General features: G+C 31.4%; 2 protein-coding genes and 3 long non-coding RNA genes across 8 annotated transcripts in view; 1 reads left to right on the top strand and 4 right to left on the bottom strand.

The window, feature by feature from the left end:
• The window catches only part of kn (EBF transcription factor knot), a 29,909-nt gene extending 27,786 nt beyond the window's left edge, over positions 1 to 2,123 (bottom strand). The window contains exons 1-4 of the mRNA XM_015934032.3: positions 2,026 to 2,123; positions 1,563 to 1,861; positions 1,149 to 1,342; positions 463 to 531 (exon numbers count right to left, since the gene is read on the bottom strand). Coding sequence (XP_015789518.1) covers positions 463 to 531; positions 1,149 to 1,342; positions 1,563 to 1,820 — 521 coding nt within the window. The 5' untranslated portion in view covers positions 1,821 to 1,861; positions 2,026 to 2,123. The remainder of the gene's footprint in view (positions 1 to 462; positions 532 to 1,148; positions 1,343 to 1,562; positions 1,862 to 2,025) is intronic.
• A 774-nt stretch (positions 2,124 to 2,897) lies between these two features.
• LOC107370103 (uncharacterized) lies at positions 2,898 to 6,883 on the top strand. Of its 3 annotated transcripts, none has more exons than XR_016200973.1 (5): positions 2,898 to 3,060; positions 3,154 to 4,407; positions 4,872 to 5,361; positions 5,844 to 6,251; positions 6,358 to 6,883. It is a non-coding gene; the product is annotated as an uncharacterized LOC107370103 (long non-coding RNA). The 3 variants fall into 3 exon arrangements; XR_016200972.1 differs by having other exon boundaries at positions 3,154 to 4,501; XR_001570523.3 differs by having other exon boundaries at positions 2,900 to 3,060; positions 3,154 to 4,270.
• A 302-nt stretch (positions 6,884 to 7,185) lies between these two features.
• On the bottom strand, positions 7,186 to 14,814 carry LOC107360246 (uncharacterized). Its single transcript, XR_001568257.3, has 5 exons — positions 14,417 to 14,814; positions 13,934 to 14,286; positions 10,457 to 10,604; positions 10,174 to 10,245; positions 7,186 to 10,075 (listed from the first exon to the last, which is right to left on the bottom strand). It is a non-coding gene; the product is annotated as an uncharacterized LOC107360246 (long non-coding RNA).
• A 3,768-nt stretch (positions 14,815 to 18,582) lies between these two features.
• Positions 18,583 to 20,644, bottom strand: LOC149094377 (uncharacterized). 2 transcript variants are annotated; one of them, XR_016200977.1, is made up of 2 exons: positions 19,748 to 20,644; positions 18,583 to 19,527 (listed from the first exon to the last, which is right to left on the bottom strand). It is a non-coding gene; the product is annotated as an uncharacterized LOC149094377 (long non-coding RNA). The 2 variants fall into 2 exon arrangements; XR_016200978.1 differs by having other exon boundaries at positions 19,760 to 20,644.
• Positions 20,645 to 22,470: 1,826 nt separating this feature from the next.
• Positions 22,471 to 26,470, bottom strand: LOC107369686 (sodium/potassium/calcium exchanger 5). The gene is made up of 8 exons (XM_015937664.3): positions 26,004 to 26,470; positions 25,765 to 25,879; positions 24,444 to 24,560; positions 24,188 to 24,371; positions 23,841 to 24,082; positions 23,560 to 23,766; positions 23,387 to 23,491; positions 22,471 to 22,945 (listed from the first exon to the last, which is right to left on the bottom strand). Exons 1-8 carry the CDS (start codon positions 26,259 to 26,261, stop codon positions 22,641 to 22,643), a joined length of 1,533 nt encoding a protein of 510 aa, XP_015793150.2. The 5' UTR covers positions 26,262 to 26,470; the 3' UTR covers positions 22,471 to 22,640.
• Between the last annotated feature and the right edge of the window lie 1,526 nt (positions 26,471 to 27,996).

Genomic DNA, 27,996 nt, shown 5'->3' with positions numbered 1-27,996 from the left:
AAGAGCTGAAAAAAGTGTTCATATTTTAAATCAATTTAAAGTTCATAAGCTGAACCTAAATTGAGTGGACAATAGTTAAAGACAGAAAACACTAATCAAGATAATTAACTGTTCATCACTATTATTAATATTCAATAATTTAATTTCTTTTGCCTCACCTTAATGAGTATTCTGGGCATGAATTTAACAAGATAACATTAACTTATTATTATATATAAATGAATTTACGCTTTTCTGACTTTCATCAATTCAAAGTTAACTCATCACCTTTGTTCATCATCATCATCATCATCACAATTCAAGTCTCAACCTTTATCATCATTTTTAATCTTCATCTTGTTTCATTAGAGAGGAACAGTAAAATAAGCTAAAAAATCCAAGTCACGTGAACATTGGGTGACAGACATGAGATCGTGAACCATTCGAGTGGACAAAATGGACACAAAATAATATTTAACTTACCGGTCAATGATGACTGGATCAGAGGGTGTTTCATTCCTATTACCACAGCTTTTTTTGTCACAACAACGACTTCATGGTGACAATTGGAATCCAATGAAACATGGAAATGTGAAGAGAGAGAAAAGATTAGAAATGAAAATTGAATAAAATTGAATAAAAGTGCAAAAATTGGTTTCATTTGAGCCTGAAAAAGGCAACTTTAACCATAAATAAATGACTAATGAGTGAAACAGTTTCATCTCTTTTTTTTGTTTCAACTTTAAAGGTCAACAGATTCAACTTGTCCAATCATTTTCAATGTTTGGTTTTTCATCCAAATGACCAAATCAATCCTTATTTGGTTACATTTCAAAAAACTGGTCAAATTGAGAGGGAAATTAACTCTAGAATTTGATTTCCCCTTCAAGTTGAAGAGGCAAGGATTGAACTTGAATCAACTTTGGTCATCAATTTTCATCATTAGACTTTAGTTAAAGCCTTTAAAGTCAATAACAATATTTATGGTTAGAACTTTCAACTGAATTCTCACCGAAAGGAATTTACAAGTTTACTAATTGTTCATAATTTTATGTATTTCTCATGTCTAATTGGCATTGGAATGATCATTACTGTGAGAATGAAAATTAGGAAAAATTTTCTTCTAAAAGTTGACATTCTTTTTGCATTTCAATGTTTTCTTTTCTTACCTGCACATTACTTCATGAGTTAATAGAACCCTGCACATTTCCGGATTCTTGTCTTGTCCTTCATAGACGATTGCTTGTTTAGTTACTGAATCAATGAGTCGCACATATAAATCTTGAGTTTGACGGACTCCATTTGAATAAACCAATTGAAGTGAATAATGTATCCCGTTATTAGTCTTTTGAGTATCAGGTTCCTTCACATAACACAAGCACAGGTAAAGATGGTCCATGAACAGTGTAAACAGATGATGTAAACAGGCACAAAATAGTAGGCAAGTTGACGAGTGGAAAGAGTTGAAAAGGTCATCCAAAAAGGGTAATCATATCATTTAGTTGTCACATGAAAGATTGAAAAATGTTCAACATTAGATTTTGTTTGGTTGTTGCTTATTTCAATTGAAACAATTTCCTTACCTGGTCTTTTTCAATGAAACCAACAAATGAGGTTCGTTCAATTTCAACTGGATGACCAAATTTATCAAATAGTGCAATGACAAAATGAAAAAAATTAGACTTCCTTAAATTTGGTGGAGGCTGTTTCTCAAAGTGAGCTCGACCCAGGCCAACAGGCCAGACAGGATAAGGTGCCATACAAGGTACACCTCGATCACCCGGATTGGGTGGCACATTGGACTGATTATTTGTTAATCCAAACATTGAACTGGTATCCATTGAGTAAGGTAGGACAATAATGATGATTTAGATGAGAGAGACTAAGAGATGAGATAAAGAGAGATAGTTAAGGATAAAGTCACTGACAATCACAACTAAATGATATACAATTGTAAACAATTAAAAAACAGACACACAAATGGTTGGCTAAAAAAGACTTAAAGGGTAAGCTTGAAATACATGAAAACATTGAGATTCAACTTACACACACAAGTAAACATACACAATGGTTAAAGAAAGTAAAGATTTGTCTTCTTTTTTTCGTCTTCTTCTCCTTCACACTTTTACAGATGAACATTAGAGAGATGGAGAAAGATGAGAGAGAGAGAGTGAAATTATCGGGAGACCAGGGAAGATAAAGATGATGATGAAGGATAAAGTCAAGTGAGAGTTGAAGATATATGCACATAAACAGTAACACACAGTGAAAACAAACAAAGATGAAGATGATCAACTCCTCCCAATAGAGACTGTGCACCTATATCTCATGTTGACCTCCTCCTCCTCCTCCTGAGGGAGTAAACCAATACAAATTCAGGTTCATCATGATGCGCACCAATTTCACCATCATTATCATCTTCATCATATAACTGTTATTAACATCACTTGTAATGCATTTAAATGTATGCCAACCTTTTGTCTCTTTTTCCCTTTATTTACATCGCTTTTTCTCGACACTTTTTCATCTCTTTTTATTCCAACTTTATTTTCATTTCATCCTTGATAATTCATTGATAATTCATTGATTAAAATTGCACCATTGGTTACAATTAAAATGAATTGATTGCCAATAATTTAACCTTTGGCTTCTTCATTTGGCTTGTAAAAATTATTCAATTTTTAGGCTTTTTTATGCCATCAAAACATTAGATTGTGAAAGGTAAATTGCATCGACTTTATTCTTGGGTTGAAGATGGTTTTACACGTTTGTAGTTGCGTTTTTGCTTAATTGTTCACTGATTTTTAACCAATTTTTTGATAATTAAGAAGCTTTTTTAATTATTTATTTGCCTGCCATCTTTTGGCATAAAATTAAGGCGATTGATTGCGACATTAGGTGTGACTTGCTCTTTCTTTTCTCGCCTGTCTAAAAGCTTTCAATCAGCTGGATATTTCTGAAACAATTGTTTATTAATTTTAATTTTATTTTTAATTCTAGTTTCAATCTTAATCTAGTTAATTCTTCATCGGTAGGCTGTTAATCTTCATGTTTCTTGGTTCAATCTTTATGGATTAAAAGGTAAGTTTTTAATCCGATGTTTTTCAGATTAACATTTACCATTCTGCAATTCCTGGATATTAATTTCATCATTTTTTTTTGTTTATTTATTAGGTATTCTTTTGGATTGTTGTTGAGTTTATATATTTAATCTTGTGTTTTAAGTGACATCTTGGAAATTTGCTGATATAAATTGTAATTATAACGAGGTTCAACTTGGTCGTTTAGAGTCAGTAAAACAATGGCAACTTTACCATGCTTTTTACCGTCAGAAGACAACAGAATCTATCCCGAGAAAACTTGAAACAGCACCTTAGAAAAGCCTTTAGGCCATTGGTAATCAATCAATTGGTTTACCTGTTTTAAACACGAAAACCACAAACCTTTAGACTCTTTACACTTTCACTTTTGACCCGGTAACTTATGGAGATTTTGGAAGGCTGGCAAAAAAACAAAAAAAGTAAAGATGAATTAATATGGTAATTAGCAAGACACACAAAGAAGCAAGGATGGAAATTTCAAACAGGAACAAGAAAAAGGAATTTACCTTCTCCTCTTAAACAGTAGCTTAACTCGATAATCATCGAAGGAATGAGAGTAATGATGATGGTTATGATGGTTTTGATACTCTTTACCCTTTACACCTTTACATTCATTCACCTATTCACTCAGCTTATTAACCGTTCCCTTAACGTTCCAGCAACGTGCCAAATCTCTACGGATTTTCAAAAAAGCATTTTTTTGTTTCTCCTTTGAGCTTCACTTGCTCTAAAGCTTAAACTTGCTCCTTCAAACATGCAACTCATCCTCCTCCTTTTCCTCTTCTTCATCATCATCTTAACATTATCATTATTGTTATTATTATTTTTATAATATATATTATGTATTATAAAAAGTGTTTCATTGATAAGTGAGATGATCACAATTGTAACTGTAACAATACAAATTGTTAAGTACTTCTACTTGTCACTATAAAAATAATTTATCCCAAAGTGTACTTTTCATCTTGTTCATCTTTTACCTTCATCATGACGAAAGATAAACAAATCCCATGATACCTTGATGAAACTCTCCAGTCTTTCATTCATCAATCTTCAATGATAGTTGCCCATTTTATTTTATTTCATATGTATATGCATATAACCATCCTCTTCACCTTCATCATCATCACCAACATCAACATCACATTTACTCTTTAATGATGATTGTTAATGATGATTACTTTCTACTTGTAAGTTCAACTTTTTCCCTTTAACTTTCATTATATTCATTATAATTTAGTGAATGATGATCAGCATCATCATCATCATCATCATCATCTCCATGATAATCAAAATGAAGAGTAACAAAGCTAACAAAAAAGATGAGGTAAAAACCTTAAATATAACCTCAAGGGTAATCCTTAAATCGATTATAAGGATCACCCTTTTTTATTATTATTCATAATCAGTATCAGCCGCAAGTAAGTGAACATGATAACTGAACAAAATACCCTCAGGTCAATCTTTTTATTTTGTCTTCATCATCTCAATCTTATTTTAACTTTCATCTTCATCTTGAAAACCTTTTTTTTCCTCTTCTCTATTTTTCATATTGTTCATATTGCTCCGTTTTACAGTTAACTTAATTCAAATTCAGTATTCAAACTGTATCATTATAAAGATAAAAATATTTTTTTATCAAAACCATGAAAGTGATACAATTTGATTAGCAAATGTTTACTCTTTAAACTTATTTTAACAACTTTCAAGCTTTTTTTTCAACCCTTTTCATCAAACACAGCCAACAATCAACTAAATGCAAACAACTTTCTTCTTTTATTTTCATTCTAGATGCAGTTAAATTACACGAAAAGTATCAAATTAGCTAATCAGAAGGATCATTTGTGGGGAAAAAGCAAGGTGATCAAAAGGACGATAATAATTAATACAAACATCAATAGAGTCATTAATACATTGGTAACAAATTAATCTAATAGGATGGCAATAAGGTTAATTGTAATACTGTGCCTTATAAAGGATGGATTGGATTATGTTGAAAATACAGGGATGAAAATCAAGTTTCAAGTTTACTCTGGACTGTTGATCAGATCATTTCAATGATTCTCAGCATTTCTCATCTTTTCCCTGCTTTTTCCACTTTCATCTTCTTCTTGGTTCCTTCACTTTGGTTTCCTGTTTTTTGCACATCCAACATCTCTGTCTATCTCTGTTTCCATTGTGAATTAAAGTGGACCACGTTTATTTCCATCGGCAAAATACTACGTTTAGACACTCATGGGAATTTGTTTCATCTTATATTCGAGAGACAGGGAAAGAGAAAGTAAGATAGAGATAGACATAAAGGGAAAGAGAGAGAAGAGAGAAGAGAAATGATGACTTTGATGATGAGGAAACTTTTTGCCCTTTCTTCTTCCTTTTCGGGTTCTTCATCTTCTTCCTCATTCCTTGTATTCCTGCAGATGAAATAGCCACAGTGTACAGTTAGTTGACTTATTGAACAAAAGTAAACTTTCTTTGAAATGAAAGCTAAAATAAGATCTATAGGAGAAGAAGCAAGATGAAGATGAAAGAAAAAAAGAAGACCCTAAATGAAGATCGGACTCCCTTTGGAATAGAGCAACAAATGATCTTCACTTTTCTCTCTCCTCATCTTAAACTCTCTCATTTTCCCTTTATATCTATCAGAATTATTTTCATTTGGCAACTCAAATTTACCTCAATCTTCAGTTTTGTTTTATTTTGTTTTTTCTTTCTTTCTTCACTGCTTTTGACCCTTTTTTTCTCTTCCTTCTCTCCTCTCAGCATTCTGTATTTCACCATTGGAATTTATCTTCGCCATCTTCATCATCAATCCCAGAGCTATTATCAACAAACAATTTGGTCTTATTCCAGAGAGAATCTTTGGTAAAGAAGAAAACTCCATCAAAATTGCTTCAATATCTCCATACTTTCTCCTGTTCTGTGTCTTCTTTAACAATATCATGGAAATTCCATTATATAACTTTTTATCTACTGTTGGATATTTATTATCATCACACATTAACAAAAAAATAAATCCACTTTTCCCTGGTTCAACCAATTAACAGATCATCTTGCCTTTTCATTGGATTAACACGGTTAAAACCATATTAGGCTCACCAGCATAGCCAATTTTGAAACATTTTTTACATGAAATGCAAATCTAATTACAACGTTTTATCCAATCATTAAGTGAGTATTGAAATCGCTAAAAGTTGAACCATCAATCCGGTAAATGATTTATCGCCAAGATTACACGCATTCTAATTGAACCCTTTTCTTTATATTTTTTATCCAGTTTTCTCATCTTTATTTGGAAATGGCCATTTCTATTATAAATACTTTTCCATTCTTCAAGGAACCATGTTGACCATTCTTATCTTGATTAACCCCAAAATCTGGAATAATGATGAAAAGTAAAGTTAATACTCAGTAAAATAACTTGGATTTTACTTGCCTGATTCTTTTATTATCACCACATAATTAAACCAGGATCAAACTCTATTCAAAGATAATCCTTTTTGATTTCAATAGTACTAAGTCCATTAAGAGAGAAGGTTTTGCACCAGTAAAGGGTTACTGCAGTTGTCTCCAAGATTTTCATGTCTTTCATCCATAAGTTGGTTAATTAATTTACAATATGGACCTTAATCATCTTTCTTAACTCTTTCACTTGACTCATATATATTCTTATTATCTGGTCATCAGATGATAAATAATAATAATATAAAAGTCAGGACAGCATCAGGTCATTCATAATTGAAATGAGAGAGGAAAGTCTTTTCACCTGATTCATGATGTCAATAAAACATGATTAACTTGTACTTTCTCACCAAGAACCAAGTATTTAATATCAAATCTAAATCATAGTTTAACTTGAAATGAAAAAAAATAATTAGACGTGGAAATCAAATTATGGATGAAAATTTGAAAGAGCAATTAAAGTTAATCATTATTTCATATCCTTTATTGTCAGTATTGAATATTAAGGTTGCAGTTTGCAAACAAATATACAAACTAAATCAACAATACATGGTTATACTGGTGAAAAATTCAATATTCAAACAATCAAGTGAACAAGAAAAAAAATCGTCTAAAGATAATATTGAACTGCAGTAGTTAAGATAAATATGTTACCTGTTTTGATGCATTACATGTAACTCTGTGTGTTTACTGTATGTTAACTTTGTTTATTGATGATCTTTCTCTGTTTACTTTATATTATTTGAGAAGAGATGGATGATGATGATGATGTAGACGAAATTGATTGATGACGATGACATCTCATGTCCACACTAATGAATGAAAAATATCATCTTTTTTCATTCAAATCATATTGATTTGTTTTACAGTCAAAAGGAATCAATTGAGAATGAGAAAAACCAGAATTATTGCAAAAAGGTTCATCTTTCGACCTAACTTAAAGCTAGTCTTTGGCTCATTTTGACAAAACCTCATTGGGAATGAAAAAAATATCTTAGAAATTGATAAATCTGTTCATGAAAATCTAGTTCTCTCTCGCTTCAACTGGAACGTCCAAAACGAACAGCGTCACTTCTGTTTAGGGGATTCCCGTTCTGTCTCGCCTGAACTCATTTTCAACTGAAACAACTATAAAATGAGATGAAAATCGATTCAGATCCATTGCTTGAAATGGTCATTCAAATTGATCTTTGGCCAGAACTTGGTAGCTTTAAAGGGTTGGGCATGTTTTACTATTCAATTGACTTGATAGCTTTGAATAGGGTTTAGGGAATGGAAATAAGTAAGAACAATATGAATTCTTGAATAACTAGATCATGATAAAATCGGATTTTGTTCATTAAGCCAAATCTAAAAATAAATTTACTAAAATTTGATCAACCTTTTAATGGCCATTTCAAGCAATGATTTTGTTTCATTTTGACGATGGTTTTAGACGATTCTAGATGTTCTTCAAATTTTTCATGTCACAACTTTGCGAAATTGTTTTCATCATCATTTATCGTCTATCACTCATGGTTCATCCTATTTGATTTCATCCTTTCAATGTTTCATTTTTCACCTTCACCAATTTGATCTTCATTTGATTGAGTCAGAAGAAAAGAGAAAGAAAAGAAAAACAAAATTTCATTTGCTAGTCAAGTCTGATTAATTGAGAAATACAGCATTTCTTTCATCTTTTGGTTTCACCTTCATCTTCCTCAAACATTGAAGGTAAAAGGATGGTAAATGATAGAGAAAAGGTGAAAAAGTGAAAGAAGGGAAAAAAAGATGGCAAAGCAAAGTATCTCTTTGACCATCATCAAAATCTTTATCATCTTTCTTAATTTGAGGATGACATTTATTTTGAAGATGCAACAGACAGAGATGAATATTGTCATCATGAGTTAACGATCGTTATCCTTTAACCATTCATCCAATCAAAGTAATCCTATACAGAAAAATTGAGTAACTTTTTTTGGAAACTCTAGATTGATAGAAGAGAAAAAGAGAAAGAGAAGAAAAAAAGAGGTTAGAAAATTGCATAAAAGATGTTCTTGATGATGATGATGATGATGATGAGGGAGAAGAGCTGAATCTTTTGATGCATGAGCAACAATATTATCAAAGTTATCCAGAGAAGGTTGTTTATAGCAAAGGCAAAAGGTACAAGTGGTTGTGAAGTAATTTATCGAGGCCAAAGTCATTGATATCGCCACCTAACCATACATGCACAATATTCATTGAAACGTAAAGAGAGGGTCAAATAGAGTGAAGAGCAATGATGATAGTGAAAGAAGAGGAGGCAAAAAGGGAAGACCAGAGAAGAAAGTGAATTATTTTTCTATCACATTTTTTCCTCCCTCACCATCAAAGAAGATGAGGAAGCAAATGATGATGGAAGAAGAAGAAGAACAAGAAATATAAATATATATACATTTATAAATATAAATATACTATTCTAACATAAGGATGACTATCGATACCAAAAACAACTCGTTTACTAGTAACAAGTTGCTTTTACTCTCTCTTTTTGTTTTATTGATCATCTTTCTTCTTTCTTTTTTTCGCTGCACAGACTGTACATTCTAACATTAATAATAATAATGATAATATAAATTGTAGAGTCTGAATGAAAAAAAAGGTTGTATAAGGTTGAAAGGGCATTCAATTTATCAATCCAATATCATTTTCATTGTTACTCTGCCAACCTAATTTTACAATTCATTGTTTTATATTATTACTTTTTTCCCTTTCACCATTCAAATAGTAATTTCACCCTCAACTAAAATAACATTTGGACATCATCTTCATCATAATCAAAGTGATCAACTTTGTACAATCAAATGGCTATTGTAACTGAACACTAATTTTTCCTTTCTTTTTTCACTTTTATTCTTGTTCTTCTCCTCCCCATCCTCCTCCATCTCCTCCCTCTATTTGAATCGAGCCTTTCGTCTCTTGTAAACTTTATCACCATCATCATAATCATCATCATCATCATCAAAATCGTCCTCATCTTTTGCCCCATCTGCTCGATTTGCATCCTCAGCCCTGCATCATCTCGTCTTTCCTCTATTATAAGCCAAGCCAAAAGAAGAGGAAAGTTTATCCTTATGCTTCAACCTCGAAAAAAAAGTGTTGTTAAACTTGTTATCCAGCCTTTTGTTGGTCCTAATATGATGTTCAATTTTGGAAGATGCTCTTTTTTAGATGATCCTTGCTTTGTATCTTTCGGCCTTTCTTCTTTACTTTTTCCTCATTCTTATCATCATCATCACCCAACTAATTTCAGTGACACACAAAATCTTTTTTTGATTGTATTTTGTTTCCGTGTTTTTTCCTTGTCTTTTTTTACTTGTCACTTGGTCCTTTTTTTCCTCCTCTTTTCATTTCAACCTTTATCATCTTTCTTTGCTTTCCACTTTTCACCATCCTTAATCCATATTATCATCCTTGGCTCATTGAGTTCAGTTCAAGTTTACTCTCAATTTCAGATAAATTTGTCATTATAAGCCACAGGTAATGTATTTTCAGACTGCATTTCAAGGAACCTGGATCGAGAACAAAAAATGAAAGAAACAACAAATCATTAATTTCACAAACAATTTAAACAACAATCAACAAGATGATCCCAGAATCAATTACTCACCAAAATTATCAATTTCAACAAATTACCTTCCAAATCCAAATCCATGAATTTACAAAAAAGAAACGATTTAACCTAAAAAATAGAAAAAAATAAATTAAAAATCATAGTCTATTAGCACTTCATAGAAGTCACAATTAAAGTGACAATCAGAATGTAACTTAAAATTTCAATATTGATTATGTTATATTTAAACAACAACATTGAGATCAATCAACAAGTTTAATCACCAAAATAACAACATTGAACCAAGTTGATCCTTTGAAATAATAAAAAAAAGACTAACTGTAAAAGCCAATTAACTGATTAGTTTTACTTTATCGTTTTGTCCACCTTCAAATGTCCATTGATTGTTACTTTCGTCTTTCTTTATCTTCCTTTTATCTTCCTTATTCTGTGACAAATTTTCAGCTATTTTCAAGTCTTTTCAGGATCTAAACAAGTAAGAAATAAGAATGAATTGAATGAAATGTAAAAGATATTTAACCTGCAAGATCAAGTCTCAGATCATTTAACTTGCAGTCGATAAATGAAGTTGGTGATACTTTTGTTATTACTACTCTTTTTAGGGTCATTTATCGTCAAGAAACAATCCATTTAAAAGGTATCGCTCAAAGAATGAGAAGTGAATGAGAGAAGTAGAAAAATGTTCTCGTTCTTTTTTCATCTTCATCATCCTTTATTCAGCCATTTCTATCTTCTTCATCTTCCCTCAACTCAATCGACCGATTGATTTGCTCTCTTCCAGACTCATTCTTGTCTACAAAATCACCAGCAACACCTCGCACTCTATCTCAGTTTACACTCTGAAAACATCAACTGAATCAGCTAACAATCATTATAAGCAATCATTGAAAAGCTTCACGCATTAGATGCTATTAATATTTGAGTCTGACTTTTGCCAAATAAAATATAACAAAATGAAATAACAAATTAAATGAAACTCGCAATAACTATTATCATTGGCCTTTCAATTGCAACTTTGATCATTCAAGTAAATTGTAAATCTCATAATTAATGTCTCTACATTGCACTTGCATTAAGCCCAACAGATTAACCTGATTAACCTTTTATTTACGATTAAACTCTATTAATCAAACCTTGGGTAAATATTATAAATCAAGAGATGAAAATAGTTTCCATTTATTGCCACTTGCGCCAACAGTAGACATGAAAAGGTCAATAATAATAACGATCTTAGGTTGTCCATCTAACGAAAGGTTAACAAGGAAATTTCTGGACAATTGAAAGTCTAAAGTGAAAGTCTTCATTATACAATTGGGTAAAATTTGGGTGAAAGAAGGCAATTAGTAAAGGCGAGAAAAGCACCTTTTATTTACAAAAGGTTGACTTGAATTGAGTGACATCAAAAAATGTTTAATAATGAGGTTTAACTCGAGCCTCTCGAGACTGATAATGTGCGTAATCCATGTTCAAGTCAATGCGTTATTAGACCCGTTAACCATCTTCTGCCACTTTCACATGCACCTTTTGCATCCAGTCATCATGTTCATCTCTTACCTTTCAACTCTCAGGGTAAAAGTCTCAATGTTTACCCTTTTCACCGTAAAGCAAAACAACAAAAAGCTCATGAACTTCACTCCCAAAGGAAGATAAACACTCTCTGTTTCTTCTCTTTCTTTTCTCTTTCTCTTGTCGGATGATAAGGACTTAAAAGAGGAAGATGATACTTCAGGGAGTTGTTTTTTCATTCATGTTAACTCCTTAGGCAGCGTGTCTTGAGTAACTGATATACACTCTTCACTCTTTATCCTCATCTCTTGTGTATGTTTGATTAAAAAGCTATTTGAAAAGGTTCATTCATCGCTTCAGATCAGATTAGTTTCACTGGTTTCGTTTTTTTTGGCTCACAGGTTCACCAGTTCAGGGAAGCTCATTTTACATGCATTCTTAATGATCATTGATCATCATTTTCACCTTTTCATTTTCAATCTCAATCTGTAACAATTTAACGTGAAAAATTGTTATTTTGTAGCAATGTAACAATGTTTACTTTTGCCATTGCTTTCAATCAAATTTGTTAACATCGTAATTGCAACAAATTTAAATATTCAACCCTCCAAGCTTGGATACATTTGCATCCAATAACGATGTCGATCAAAGTGTTAGCATAACAACAGAAAGATCATTAAAGTTGAGATTACAGTCTAATTGGGTGATTTACAATTTCATCATTTTCAAGTTAATTGATAGAGACAATTGAATTTTTCCCTTCTAAATCCAAATCAAGATTAAATTAACTCTTTACTTTTTGACATTTTTCAATTTCTATTCTCCATTAATGGCTATAATTGTACCTAACAGGCAAGATGTGACCACCATTTGACACATCAATAGCTGAAAATGGTTCAAAAGCTTGTAGCTTAATCTTGACGCAAAATTCACCATAAAAAGGGAATGATAATAACTGTTAATCCCTCAACACACACACACAACACTAAATAACCTCTTGAATGAAAAAAAGTGTCTCTCTATGAAAATAGGATAAGTGTACATGAATATAAATATTGATAATAATGATGAATATCAAGGAGAAGACTAACAATCAACAGATTGAGCTTTATATTATTATTGGAGTGTCAATTTTCAAGTAGATTAGAGGCTTTTAATAACAACAAATTAAGGATTCTTGAGGAGCATTAAAGGCTGGTAAATCAAAGTAAATCAAAAGTAAAATATTGTCCAAATTGTTAATAACTTTCAATGTGGTTGTGCATTGAAGGGTCCTTTTTATCACCCTTTTTTGTTTACCATCAAATTAGTTCAGGTTTTGCTGTCTCTTCAAAACTAGACCATAATTTAGTCATGAAAAAAGTCTATCAATTTTGAATTTACTTTTGTTTCAAACAATTCCAGGTTTTGGTTGAACAATAATATTGACTTTATTGTTAAACTGAATCTAATTGTTTTCAACGTTATACCAATCAATTGATCGATAGATTGATTGGCTTAATGGTAAAAGGTTGGGTATCAGTGGATGCAAATTTTGGAAACAAATAAGGCTTGAAATTGTTGAAAAATGAAACATTGGAAAAGTGATGAAACTAAAACAATTTAATAATATAGTAAATGTGTAAACACTGGATAAATAATGCAAAATAATAATCATCAGGATAATTGATCTTGACTCGGAAATCAGTCTTGTGTTAATATTGGGCAAAAAAGGAGGAAAATTGTCGACGTACTTTTGTTATTATCATTTTGAAAACATTGGTTGAAAGGGAAAGTTAGTTTTTTGATTGCCTCAAGAGCACGTGACCTACTGAATGTGGCCCACTCAGTGGGCCGACTGTCGACACTTGACCGAGTCGAGTGACTAGTCATGCAAATGATACAACTAATCAGCCTAACTTTTAGAGTCACATTATCTGCTAAACAGAACCACTAGTGTTTTGTTTGCAGATATTTTTTAAGGCACAATTTTACCTCACTCTCTATCTGTTTCCCTCTCAACAGTTAAGGGTGATTATTTTGAGACAAATTTTCTGGTGGCTTGAAAAGTCAAATTTTTTTACGATTTTTTTTGAGGTTTTACAGTCTAATTATAAAATTAGAGATGAAAGAAAGAGGGAGAGAAGGGGAAATGGAATGAAAATTGAAAGAAATAGATTCTTATCATCACGGGAAAATTCAGGTTCTCACATAATTTGCTGATATTTTGGTGGAAAAAATTAATCTTTTACACATTGATTTACACAAATTTTCAAATGTTATAATAATTTAAGTGATAGGTTAAACTTACATTTTACTTTGGTTAAGGTTTCTTCGTATAAGTAGGTCATGGTGTTTACAATTTGACCTGGAAAGATGATTGTACACAAATGCAACACCAAAACTAATCATTGAAAAAATGTGTAAAAATTTGACAATTTTTTCATTGTTTATTCGATTTCGTCCATTTCGGTGATTTATCAGAAGCCAATAGTAGTTTCTTCAGCTGAGACTCTTTCTGCTTCTCAATAAGAAACATAATCAATGCTATCGACAAACCCAGTAATCACATTTGTTAAGGCTAAGCGACATCATTTCAACCATCCCGATCAAACTTGTGAGAGCCAGGTGGATAAGATTAAGAAAATGACCAAAACTTTTTGCCTAAAAACAATAGATGTACAAGAATCGGTGAGATAATTAAGCCCATAATTACAGTTGGTTTGCCCAAAGATGAAACACAAGACAAGACGGAAAAATGGAGAAAGAGTTGAAAACAAAATCTGGTTCTTACATTGCTTCATTGGATTGCTATTTGGGTTCCCGTAAAAGTCTTTACATTAAGATCCAGGTTTTATTTCATCGGCTGATTTTCATTGGAATGATTGCTGAAGCAAATACTCCTACCTGATAACCTGTCCATTTATTTGATCAACTGTCACTGAAATTGAAATAAGATAATAAGTTACCACTTTTAATTATTTATCAATGACAAAAATAAAAACAAAGGATTTGAAAAATATTAGAAATTATTAATTAACGCCATCTAGTTTTTACATAATTAACCATTAAAAATGTAATGAAATCCCTCTCATGAAATGTTATTCAATACTCTGTTCTTGTTTATTGATTAATTTGTTTGTCTTTCTATTGATTTTCTTAATTCTTTAATTAATTTTTTTTGTGTTTCATCTCATTTCAAGTCAACTTTATTCACTATTTGAGATTAATTAGACAAGCTTTTGTTCTATGTTATTTAATTTGTCAACTCTCTTTATACCTTTCTCTTTGCTTTTCATTCAAATGCATTAACCGTTGAAATGTATAACCTGAAAGTGATAAGCGTTCAATCGCTGTTTGACCTAAGTTTAGGGTTAAATGTAATCATCTGTAAACGTGTATTTATCATTCATGATGATGTTTATATTTAAGTAAACGTTATTAAATTAGGTGGTAAAATTGTTTTGCCTGGAAGAATGATGAAATTATGGAGTTTAAACGCTTTCTCTTTAGCCCCATCTTGATAGAAACTATTTACTTCTTAATTCCTCATGAGATTTACGAATTGTTACGCAAATGATGAAAGAGTCAAATTTTCAGGTAAGGTTCACTCCTTTCATTTATTTCTTCATCTATCTGTTCTTATTTATCTAATAGTTTACTTCAATAGGGTTAAACATTATTTCACTGTTTAAAAGGTAAATAGTCATGATGATTACTGCAGATCTCGTATTTTTTTGCGTGTATGCCAACATAATCAGATTTAAAATTGGTTTGGCAACTGAAAACAAGTCAAGGGAAGGAGTTAAAGATGTTACAGAATGGATTGTCGAAGCAAATTAATTTAAATTAAGGTAAGTAATAAAAATGAGAAAGCAAAGGTAAACACCAATTAATATACAAATGAGCAGAAGACAAAAGAAATAAATGCAAACGTATAAACTATGCATGATAAGAGGTTCTTTTCTTCCTTTTTTTTAGATTTTCATGAAAAATAAGGTTCAGAGTGTGAGATAATGTTGATTCTATTTTGTTAAATTGCTTCAAGCTAAACTAATTGAAATAAACTTGCTTTGCTCCTTTTTGCCATGTACACAATGGTAAATAGACTAGATTTTTATGAACCATTTTCAGTAGTAAACGATAGGCATCATCATCATGAAAGATGCAAAACAGTCTCTTAACTTGCCTCTAATTGATGTACTCTAGTTAATATTTAAATTAATTTAAATTTCACTGGAAATATTTTTAGACAGATCTAATAAATTTCCTATTTAATATCTTTTAAGGATAACAATCTAATTGAACTTTTTTTTTCTTTTCAACCAATTTTCAACTTTTTTTTTATCATAAATTTAGGTATCCATCTAAATTAGCTAAACCTGGATCTTTGTTTTACTCATCGATAAAGACTGGTGCAAGGATTCATTGGAAATAGACTCCATCTGAGCTTTAAATGGATTAACAATTACTGCAATGTATTTACACCAACTTGACCGTGTTCATCTGTTGACAATCTGTGAATTGAAATGACTATTAGCTGATTCTAATTTGGTTCATCATTTGACCATTTCTGACTGTTCTCTGCATTTATTTCCATCCTGGCGCAAACACCAGTGATTTACAGATTTCTCAAGGATTTCAGCCTAATCTAGTAGCCAATGTGTCTCCAAGGAGGAAGGATTATGTTGTCCTTTGGACCTTTTTCATAACAATTTTCATCTTTTCGGTTAAACTTTCCTTGGCCCGAGTATCTTAGAAGCCGTTCAATTTAATCTGCAGTTCATTTTTTCGCGAAATCTGCTTGACGAAAACAAATGAATTGCTGTTTACCATTCAAACAAATTTGGAGTATTCACTGCAAACAAAGCACGGGATAAAAAATGAAAGCAGGCAATTATAAAGCCATGAAATCATAATTGTCACCAGTCAAGCTGTTAAAAAAAGTACTATAAAATTAGCTCTTGATTGTCTTACATATTTATGAAGCATATTTCTTGCTATAGAGTGAGGTTTGTTGATTTTCATGTTTATTATTATTATTACTTCAACAGCACAATATTTATTATTATGATTTTTTATTATTATTATATTGTCATTGTAGTATAACAACTAATATGTATTTTGTATTATTATTGCTATAGCAGGTTGAATCAAAGTAGGAACCATCCAAAGGAGAGGGAGAAGGAAGAGGAAGATGAAAAAGCAATGAAAGAAGAAGAAAAAAATCCAAATTTGACAAGGCAAATGAAGCTCAAGGAAAATTGAGGTCTATCAAATTGAGAGATATTCATTCGAATAATAGGGGGAACAAGGAGAAAGCAAAATCGAAAGCAACATCGAAAGGGAAAAGAAAAGGCCGCAATTATACAGTTGTTGGACAGCATGTTTGCTCATTTTTGGACTCTCTTTCTTTTCCTATTTATTTACGACCAACAACAAATAATTTTTTACACTACAATTTTATTGTGTGTGTATATTTATAATACATTATATTCATTGGCAAGGATGAGCTGAATTCAAGTTGAAGCCAGTAAAGCTAGTGAGCAACATATGGATATCGAGTTGATAGAGGTTCAAATGAAAGAAGGCTAGAGATGAAGATGAGGAGGAGGAGGAGGAGGAGGAATAACTCGGGGTGAATCAGAGAGGTCGGTACAAGTAAAGAGCGACATACTGTGTCTCTTATACAGTAGCGATACTTTTAAAGGTCTTAATCTGGCCTTGAAAGACAAGTTAATATTATAACTGTATAAAGTCTTTATACGCTTCATTCAATGTCACAAGCTGAAATATAAAAAGAGGCTAATCAGTTTTGATTCTCTTTCTCTTTTCTCCTTTTTGCTTTCTCTTCTTTCCTTATCATCTTTCGCCTTGTTTTTGCCATGTTTATGTTTCCGTGTTGCTCATTTCATTCAATTTGTTTATTAACCATTTAATTGCATTTCTTTTAACCATCATTATTTGTTTTGTTACTCTTTGTTTCTCTGTCTCTTTCATTTCAATTTTTCAGATTTACTTCAACTCTATGGTTCACTATCAATACTGGTAATTGTTCCGTATTATTGATGATCAATGACTCAACTAGACCAAAATAATAGTGGTCCTACGATTTGGTCAGGTTATGTTATTATCGAGAGCTAATTGTATATCACATTTTATATCAAGTAAAGCTGTTGCCTGGAGGAGTGACATTTTGGGTTTTGTTTTTTACATCAAATTAGCAATAATCTGGTGACCATATTTACAAGTTGATAAACAGCAATTCAATTGCAATCGATTTAACAAAGAGCAAAGTAAGATTACTCTTTACAATTTAATTTTCACCTGTGATCAAAATGCATTTAAAGCGAAGAAGTCATCAACTTCATTTATCGACTGCAAGTTAAATGATCTGAGACTTGATCTTGCAGGTTAAATATCTTTTACATTTCATTCAATTCATTCTTATTTCTTACTTGTTTAGATACTGAAAAGACTTGAAAATAGCTGAAAATTTGTCACAGAATAAGGAAGATAAAAGGATGATAAAGAAAGACGAAAGTAACAATCGATGGACATTTGAAGGTGGACAAAACGATAAAGTAAAACTAATCAGTTAATTGGCTTTTACAGTTAGTCTTTTTTTTATTATTTCAAAGGATCAACTTGGTTCAATGTTGTTATTGCTATTTTTGATGGTTTATACATTTACACCTGCAAAAAAGCTTGTAAATTGAGTTAAATGTCAAAGCTAAGAAAAATGAAGTTAAATCGAGAAGAAAAATTAGATAAAGGATAGTTAACATTAGATTTTGATTAAAAGTTAATCCTGACCAGGTAAAAATTGATCTTAATATCAATTTGTTATTTACTAAATTGGCTAAAATAATGGAAACAAATTGTATATAGATTTTTTTTGCAGTAGCATTGTCAACACATGATTACACATTTATATATGTTAAAAGTGCTTCCAAACTCTGATGTTTCGACTTATTTTTATTTTGTCATTTCTCATGCTTTTTTTGTTTATAAAAATTTCACAGATTCGGACATGATGATGAATCGATTAACACATAAACTTGTCAAATTACTAACTCAACATTACTAAAGATCATGATAGTAAATTGGGGTGAGTACTGAAGACTACATCAATTATTGATTGTGATTCTTGTTAATACAATCTAGAACAAACAAACTAATTAAATATTGATTACATTTCAGAAGTCAGTTGAAAACTCGGACATGAAACATTTTTTACATGGTTAAGGAACATTGTGAAATAATAAATGAGTTTGTAAAGAGAGACAAAACCAAGGCAAATGGTGTAAAGGCAAGCGTCCAAGAAGAATCTCGAGTTTCGACCTTTGATTCAGTGCTAACCATGACCGGAATGTTTGCAATTGATCCCTTGACTTATGCTGTTCATTGGTTGATATTTATCTTTAGTCTGCTTATGGTTTTCCTCATTAATACAACCCCAGTTGACAATTCCCTTAATGGTAACTTGGCATTAGTTGGCATTCAAAGACTGCTTACTTGAATCATGCAACCTGGTTGGATAAGCTTATAATGTTGTACAATTGGACAAAAAAATCACTGGAATTTCGAAAGATTTGAAAAGATTTGAAAGTTTATCAGATAGTTCAGTGGATAAATTGTAAGGAACAAAGTATTTATATAATTGAGATATTTTCTGCTTTTCTCATTGGGCAAAAGAAAAGCAAAAATTGAATTCGAGGTGGCTTATAATCTGATTTCTTTGGCTTACCTGCGGTGATTTTGACCAGGTTATGGTTATCTTTCCAGTTGATCAATTGGCGATATGTAATATTTTGCTTACTTCAAAGGAGATGGTGATAAAGCAAACAAAGAAATGAGCCCAAAAGAACAGATTCAGATTGAATTGAGAGCATTTAAAGATCCCTATGGTGGTTATAAAGTTAAACAAGGTAACAGTAAAGGTTGAGGATAGATTAAATGGAGGGAAACATAAGTTGAAGACAAGGGAAAAAAAAGAAAACAAAATGGGTTGAAAATGAAGTGAAAAAAATGAATGTGGTACAGATTGTTATAGATAGTTATATAAATAAATTGAGAGTATAAAGGTGAAAATGAGAGTAAGAAAAGAATCAGAAGCAGTCACCTGAGAATATACCTCAACATGGATTCAATTTTATATTTGGCTTTGTTATACACTGTCCATTGAGACGGTCAATGAAGATTCTTATTGATGAACCTTGTTTTTTTACTTGAGCTTTTCAATGTTTCCTTTTATATACAGAAAAAATATATTTCCTATTGTCATCTTTCCTTCCTCCTTCATCATCATCTTCACCATCCTCATCGTGTTCAAACGTGAAAAACGAATCAACATGACTGAACCAGAATATAACACTCTTCTGTTCACATTTGTAAATCTTTTACCTCTACTTTTTATACAGTCTATCGTCTAAGTGGATAAATTTTGCGTCTCATAGGATCATCTCTGATTCCCTAATCAATAGTTGAAGAGTCACTGGATATTGATCATTTAATTAACATGATGATAAAACAAATTTAGTTGTTTAAAAAAGATCTCTCAGTACTGACCATGTAAGAAAAATTATCATCTCTGGACTATTTTGATAACCACAACAATTCCCATCTCTATTTCATCTTATGTTAACCTGCATGTTATTTACTTTATAAATTGATGTATTCTTAATCAATCCCAGTCCTCCATTTAAGATTGACTTTTTTATCTTTAATTCTTGGTTGACCATCGAACTTCATGTCAAATTCATCCACTACAGAATTGAATTGATTATCAGATAATTTCAAAAGATGAAAACGTTCGTTGATTTTTTCATCAAACTTCATCAAACATGATAACAAACTGTCGATAATTATTGCAAAGAACAGCAATGGAAAAAAATTAAGAGTCAAACACTGACTTCCTTGCACAAATATCCAGTATTTTTTCACTAATTAAACTTACATTTGTATAATAAATTAATAATCGGAATAAACTAGAAATTAATTTTGTAAACACAAGTGTATTTCAATCCCAATCTCAGTTTTGGTAACCTCACAGCTTCTGCCATCTATTGGGGAATATCTAAGAAATATACCAAAGCAAAAATTTTACCGGTTTTTCAATCAATTGAATAAAGATCCAAATTTTATAATTATATTTCTAATTTATTACAGATAATTTAAAGTAGCAATAATTTTTTTAATGGTGAAAATGAAATGTTCAAAAGTGTGGAGTACGTATTGAAAACTAAGAATTGTGACGAATTCAAACAACTCAATGATTAGTGAAATCTTGTTGATTTTTAAGACTTTCCCTCCTTTTCATTTTTCTTGTTACATCCTGCTCCAAGTAATGAAAAGGATGATTGAATTTTCCAAATGATTCAGCTACTTGTCTTTCGTGAATTAATCCTTGGTAAGCCAAAATATACAGTCTATTAGTGTAATCACGGCGTTCGAACATTTTACGATTGCTTACAAGTCTCTTAGGAGCTAGTGATTTTTTATTGTTTTGCTCATCAAAATATTCAACTTTGGATTCGTTGACTAATTTTTTCTTTTTTCTTATAGCGTTTGTCAATGCTGCCACTGTGGAAACGATCTTTTGAATTTGGACGGTAAGGGATATCCCAAACCACGAAGTCGTTATGCTTGCAACCGAAATCATCAATTCAGTTAATGTGGACGCTGGCTCTTGTCGGATAAATATATTAGGACCTTTAGGAAATTCCAACTGGATCGTGCTGTTTTCCTTAGCATGGATTGGTGGTTTTACCTCAATAAGTATAGCAGTTTTAATACAATCTTTTCTGTTGTATTTCTTATAGCACTCAACAACTATTTGACCAATAATATTGACATATGTTTTATTTGCCTGATTTTTTTCAAAAGCAGAGGAACCAATGTACATATCCAAGTTTGCTTCGTATATGGCTGAATGAAACGGGTTACCAAGCAATTTAGTCGACAAACGGTTGAGACATTCACTCCGAGCAGCAGCTTGACTTTTATAACCGAGTTTGGAATAAGTAATGCATTGAGCCCGATATGGATGCGGTAAATATTGATTCTTCATTGTTCGGAAATCAATTGGTATTCGAGATGGTTCTTGTTGGAGTGGTAAATTGACCCAAGTGGCTTTGTGACCCCAAGGAAGAGTGTCAGGTTCGACAAGTGTTGAGAAAACTCTAGGAATATGTTTAGCGATTCCTTGCTGCAAAGAAATTCGAGCCAGAAAATTTTTATTGTTCTTCAACTCAAACTGAGGATCCAATTCTTGTGACTTGCTGTGATTAAACTGCAATAAAATGCAAGTATGTCCGGCATTGTAGAATCGTTTCACTTTACATAAATCGAGGACAGGTTTCCTTGAACCAACTGATAATTCAACACTTTCAATAAATCTTCCCGTTTCATACAATAAATCAGTAATTTGTTTGATTGTCAAATTACCTGTCAATAAAGAATTCAAAATACTTCCATTTGTTTGAAGCATTGTGTACCAAGATTCGGCGTCATGTACTCCAATAGATGCTGCAAATTCTGGTTGATGCTTAAAAAGTTTATCAGGATCAATCAACGACATTGGCTCAAAACAAATTGAAAAATCAGGAACGATAGTTTCTGTGCGAGTTTCAATTGTAACTCGAGTAATATGATCAAAATTTTCATAGATACGAACCAATTTCCTGACTTGCAAAAAGCACCCGATGAGACACAATATGAAGAAACAATTACGTAAAGTGATGAACTTTGCTGGAGAAAAATTTCTCATACTTTTATAGCTTAAATTCATTTTGTTGAAATTCTGATTGTCAACTCATTCCTAAGAAATACTGAATCAAGCAGCAGTTAAATTTGTGCGCAATGGTTTACATTTTATTGATTAAAAATAATTAGATTTTCAAAATTGATTTGATTCAAGTTTTTACATTAGTCAGGAAAAGATTGATCACTTTAAGGTAAAACAGAGATTGATTGTTCAACCTTTTCTTAAATAAGGTTATTAATTTAGCTGATTATTACATCGATACTCCAAGTGAACAGCTGAGAACAGTTAATATGATGTAAACCATGGTTGACATTAATCCAACACTTAAACCTAATCTCCATCTACTTATCCTCAAGATAACCAGAAGAGCCAAAATTGCAGTTAAAATTGATAGTGTTGTTATTGGTAATGCTTTACTTTGAAGATGAATAGATGTTGGATGAATATTTTGAAAATAATTGATTACAATCCTAATGAACCAAGGAACTCCAAGACAAATTAAGATATCAAACACATTAGATCCAATTGCATTGGATAGAGCAGTGTTTGCTTTACCTGTGAACGTAAAAAAAGTTATCAGAATGAGTTTACCAAATAATTTATCAAAACAATTACTAGGAAGAGTACTTGAAATACAATCAAATTATTATCTGTATTGAACTTGTGAAAAGCTTGATATCCTGAGATTCCCACAAATAGATTGATTTGCGTCAGAAAACGTTTCAATGATTAATTTATTACTGATTTATAGTTATAATGACTGAGTAATTAGGCACATTTATTGTATTCCCTTTGATTGCTGAAATCTCTATCATTTAATTATGAGCTGATCATTATTTCTCCAAACTTAACTTGGTTCAGTCTAATCTGATTTTTTCCTCCCCAGTAATTAAACGTCAGTAAATCTAAACTTATGATTGATTAGGTATTCATGGGTTGTCATTCTGGTTGAAAGATTACAAATGTATTTCAAAAATTTGGTTAAATCTGGTTTACCTGTTTTCTTGATTATAATAACGTTTGATACCAGTTCAGGGACTGATGAGGCTGCAGCCATGATTGTTACACCAGCAATTGCATCTGGAATACCCAAAGTGAATCCTATTGAACAAAAAAATACAAATTGAAAGTTAAACAATTGAGATTTAACCAAAGTCATTAAGACTAACCTAATAAATTAACGGCCCAGACAGCGACATAAGTTAACAATCCAATGTAAACTGACGATATGATAAAGGATAGAGTTGTCCATCTATTGTGATTAGGAATTGTTATTGAAAAAACAAAATTGATAGGAGCCAGGAAATACTTCAAAAATGGTATCTCAATGATCCAGTCGACATCTTCATCAGTTCCAGCTTCACTGATTGACCCATCTGAAGATATTAATAAACAAAGTCAAATTAACATTAAAAAATAAATAACAAATTGTCCTCTTCACACAACTTACATGAGTTATTTGGCAGATACTCAGCTGATAGGTTAATTTTACCGCCAACATTTAAAATGTTTTCAACTTGCACATTTTTATCAACAAGACCTTTCTCCTCATTGATCAATGACGATGATGATGGTGATGAAGCCAGGGATAAGTCTGGTACAAGACTGGATATGAAATCGGAAATTCGTGAATTTATGTACATAATGAATATATAGATTCCATAGAGGAGTATCAATACACTTGATTCAGGCCTAAATTATTGGTTTAAAAAATGGAAACAAAAATTGGCAAAAACATGGTGAGAGGTTAATATTTCAAATTATATTGGATTCTGGTTTCATCTCTAATTGACTTACAAATCAATTATATTGTCCTTAAGTGTCAGATAAAGTGCCAATACGGTTACAGCGTAAAATACTGAATCTCGAACGACGGGAAATGGTGACACTTTGGATGGCTTATTGCCCCAAATATAAATAGATATACCACAAACAGCAGGAACACCAACAAGGTTAAATATTGCACTTCCCAAAATGGTACCTAATTGTTTTAAATTGAATAATTAGTCTTCTTTTCCTTCTCAATTCACAGTTTCTTCCTCAGTTAACCCACCTGTACCAATGTCACTCTCTCCTTGAAAAAGCGCAATCAAAGATGTAAACAATTCGGGCGCTGAAGTACCCATTGCCATTAAAGTAGCTCCAGAAACGTCATCGGGAATCTTCAATCCTGTCAAATGGTACATCAAACAGTCTTATTAATATTTACATAATCAGTGGTAATCAGTAAATCATCTGCTCAACAGATTGTAAACATTTGGTTTTAACATTATAAACCTGGTTCACACAGACCAGTACTTTGCACCTAAATTATCATCTAGAAGCTGAATATTCCTGATTGTTTTCAATGTTGGACTTGAATGTACTTAAATGTACTTGAATAACAATACAATTGGATCTTGAATGAGTGATACAAATTGGTATTTCAAATGGCAATCGCTGTAAACAGGATATTAATTAGATTTTAATTAATTGTCTTGCTGTTACGTTAAAACGTTATTGAACCTTTTTTGGCTTAAAATGTATTTTGATGAAGCAAATCTAAAAAACGATTGATTTCCCGGTTAAACAGTCTTGATATTATCATTGAGTTTGCTATTTTCATTGAGAATCATTTGTTTAATTTGATATTTTTAATGATAATTGAGGGGTCAATTGTTTAAACAGACAACAGTTTACCTCGTGAAATTGTTATCTTAATTAAACAAGAAATGCGAGCCACACCACCAAGTCTATCTTTGATTGCTGGTTAAAGGTTATTTACATTTGTTAATTCTTGCAATTTATTAAAAATATCTATAATGATTATTAAACCGTTGAAATAATCAGATCATATGTTAAGATCAGACCAGATAGCATAAAATATACTTGTCATTGATCAAAGTTGGGTCAATAGACTTTAGATATGTTTTGTTATTCTGGCAATGAAAATTCATCTGAATATCGATATGATATCTCATGAAGTTAATGAAAAATCAGCATTACTCAATTTAATCGTTTGCATTCAATCAGTTAGTTGGTAATTGTTACTCCGTCATTTCTGATAGGCAGTAAAACCAATGGAAATTATCTAACAAGGTAAGCAAGGTTGACATAAATGATTGAAAGGCTGCTTGGTGATTAATTTACATCTATTTTTAACCATTTAAAAATGAATTTCATAAATTCGATGTCAATTTGTCTAATAATTCAAATCTGTAAGCTAATAAATCTCTATTTCTTAAAGATTCACCAAAATATCATTCCATAAGATGATATGAAAGTGCTATTGGATGTAAGCATATAAAGCATATGAGAAAATTTGACAAAATTTTTCATTAAAAATATGGTCATTAGTTAATGTTATGGACAAGTTTGATTTAACATGGACTTACCTTTACTGATGACTTGAAGAGCAGGGACAAAATAAGAATCACATAACAATGCCAGTGATAATGAAGTGTAAATTAAGATGAAAATGTGAATCAAAAAGCCGCCTTTATTACGAACCTAGCAATTGAATTAGTATGTCTAATTAGTTGACATTAGCTGGCAAATGGGCCTTGGTAGTCATTGTAAATGTAAACATTGTAGGCCTAAGAAGGGGATGAGAAATTGAAATTTGAATACTCACATTATCGCTCATAATATCCTTGACTGGCAGTGATGAGGAAGATTGTGAAGATGATAAAGATGTCAAAATTAACTGAGTTTCAGGTGGTGATGAAGGAGTCCAAATTTGAAATTCATCGCTAGGATAGTCTAGACTATCAGTCATGAGGCCAATCTTGTAAAGGGATAAATTAAACTCGACATCTTGCTGTTGACTTTTGTTGGGTAAAACCAGAGCAACCAGGAAAAGGATCACAAATTTCAGAGTTAATTTACTCATTTTCCCGTTGTTATTGGGTTATCACAGAATTACTTTAATAACGAAGTTGTAATACTGAAAGTAGCTCTGTTTGAGTGGGCCACAATTAGCCACAAAATGTATCAATATTTGACATTAAAGCTTATCTTTTACTGTCAATGAAGAAATGGTTGTTCATTAAAATTGGCTAACAACTGGCAGTGTTTAACTTGATTATTGGTGGCAGACGAGAAATATAAACTGATGATTAGTAAACATCGATGAGGTTTAACTATGATCTGAGAGTGCTTCAGTTATGTTATCAATTTTAAACAAAAGACAATTGTAAAGATTAACAATTCATTAGCAGTGATTAACAAAGTCAAGAGAAGATTCAAAAATACGATGATTAAATATGGATACAGTAACACAATGAATACTGGTGAAGGCAGGTTCTGATGATTATCAGATTGGTTCAAGTTAACAGCAGATCAGTCAATATTATCACCATTGATAGACACACACACATAAAAGTAATACAATTTATTGATTTGTATACAATAAAGATATTAAATAATCCAAGTTAGATTCACAAATAAAATATATTTACCAAAATATAAATTGTAAAGTTGTAATGAACAGATGATATCATAGGCTTCAAGTTTCCACAAGAAAATTTTAGGTAATGTTTGATGTTGAATAAAACATGTTTAATAAAACTGATATTTAATGAAATTACACTAATTGACAACTGTTAAATTGCAAATGAATTGTTCCGAAATTATTCATTGCAATCTGGCAAGTAAACGTTACTACTGTTTAATGGGAAGGTTAGCCAAGGTCTAGATTGACTAAATCATCAAATTACTTAATGTTTTATCAACTAAATTGTAACATTGACTTGGTTTGCTTTTTTATTGTAATACTCATCGTTTGAGTTGATACACTTTACAGATTGTTGATCAATTGAATCAAAATTGTTATACTTAGACTGATCTTCATTTTGTCAAAATGTTATTTTTATTCATCTTTAACCAGAAGCGTAAAGATCAAGGAAACATTCAATTTAATGTAATCAGAGTGACACAAAAGAGTGTCATTTAATGGTTACAATTTAAATGGTTGGTTAGGATTGGGATCCGGTTTTCATTGATTTGTATACAATTACATTTGATTGATTCTTTTATCTTTCAAAATTCAACATAAAATGCAATCAAAAGCTGTGTTTTTAGATACAAAAGAGCTCCTAAATAATGGCTTGTATTCAGCAACCGGTGAGTTGCTAATAATTTTATGAAGTATTAATTGAAATGCATAGCAATCAAAACTAAGTCAATAATCACAATTATATTTACAGATATCAAATGATCATAGTTTATTGTCAGCTCAACGGACTTTATTTTTTATGAACCCAAACCCCATAACGGGTTTGTAACTGAACAATTTTATCCATAGATAAAATTGATCAGTAAATATTGAGATTTCAAAGCCTAAGTTATGACCCAAAAGGCAAACTGATCAACTTACTTTTTTCAATTCTAGAGTCATTTTTACATGTTTAGGAAGGACAATTAAACTTAATTCTTGTTGATTTGATTCCAGTCGATATTGATTATCCTTGCGTTAGGTGGAAGTGAATTGTAAACATGATTAAATCCATGGTTATTGGAAATCAAATCCTGGTTAGATTGCTGGTTTTGGTAGTAATATGGATATGGAGTGAAGTTGTTGTGTCCAGGTTGGTACTGATCTTCATTTTCCTCTTCTTCATCATCGT

The sequence above is a fragment of the Tetranychus urticae genome, chromosome 1 (assembly GCF_039701765.1).
Source record: "Tetranychus urticae isolate SD_2017Ah chromosome 1, NJAU_TeUrti_SD_1.0, whole genome shotgun sequence".
Classification (NCBI taxonomy): Eukaryota; Metazoa; Arthropoda; class Arachnida; order Trombidiformes; family Tetranychidae; genus Tetranychus; species Tetranychus urticae.
The sequence above is the reverse complement of the archived record's forward strand: the minus strand, read 5'-3'. Positions and strand labels throughout refer to the sequence as shown.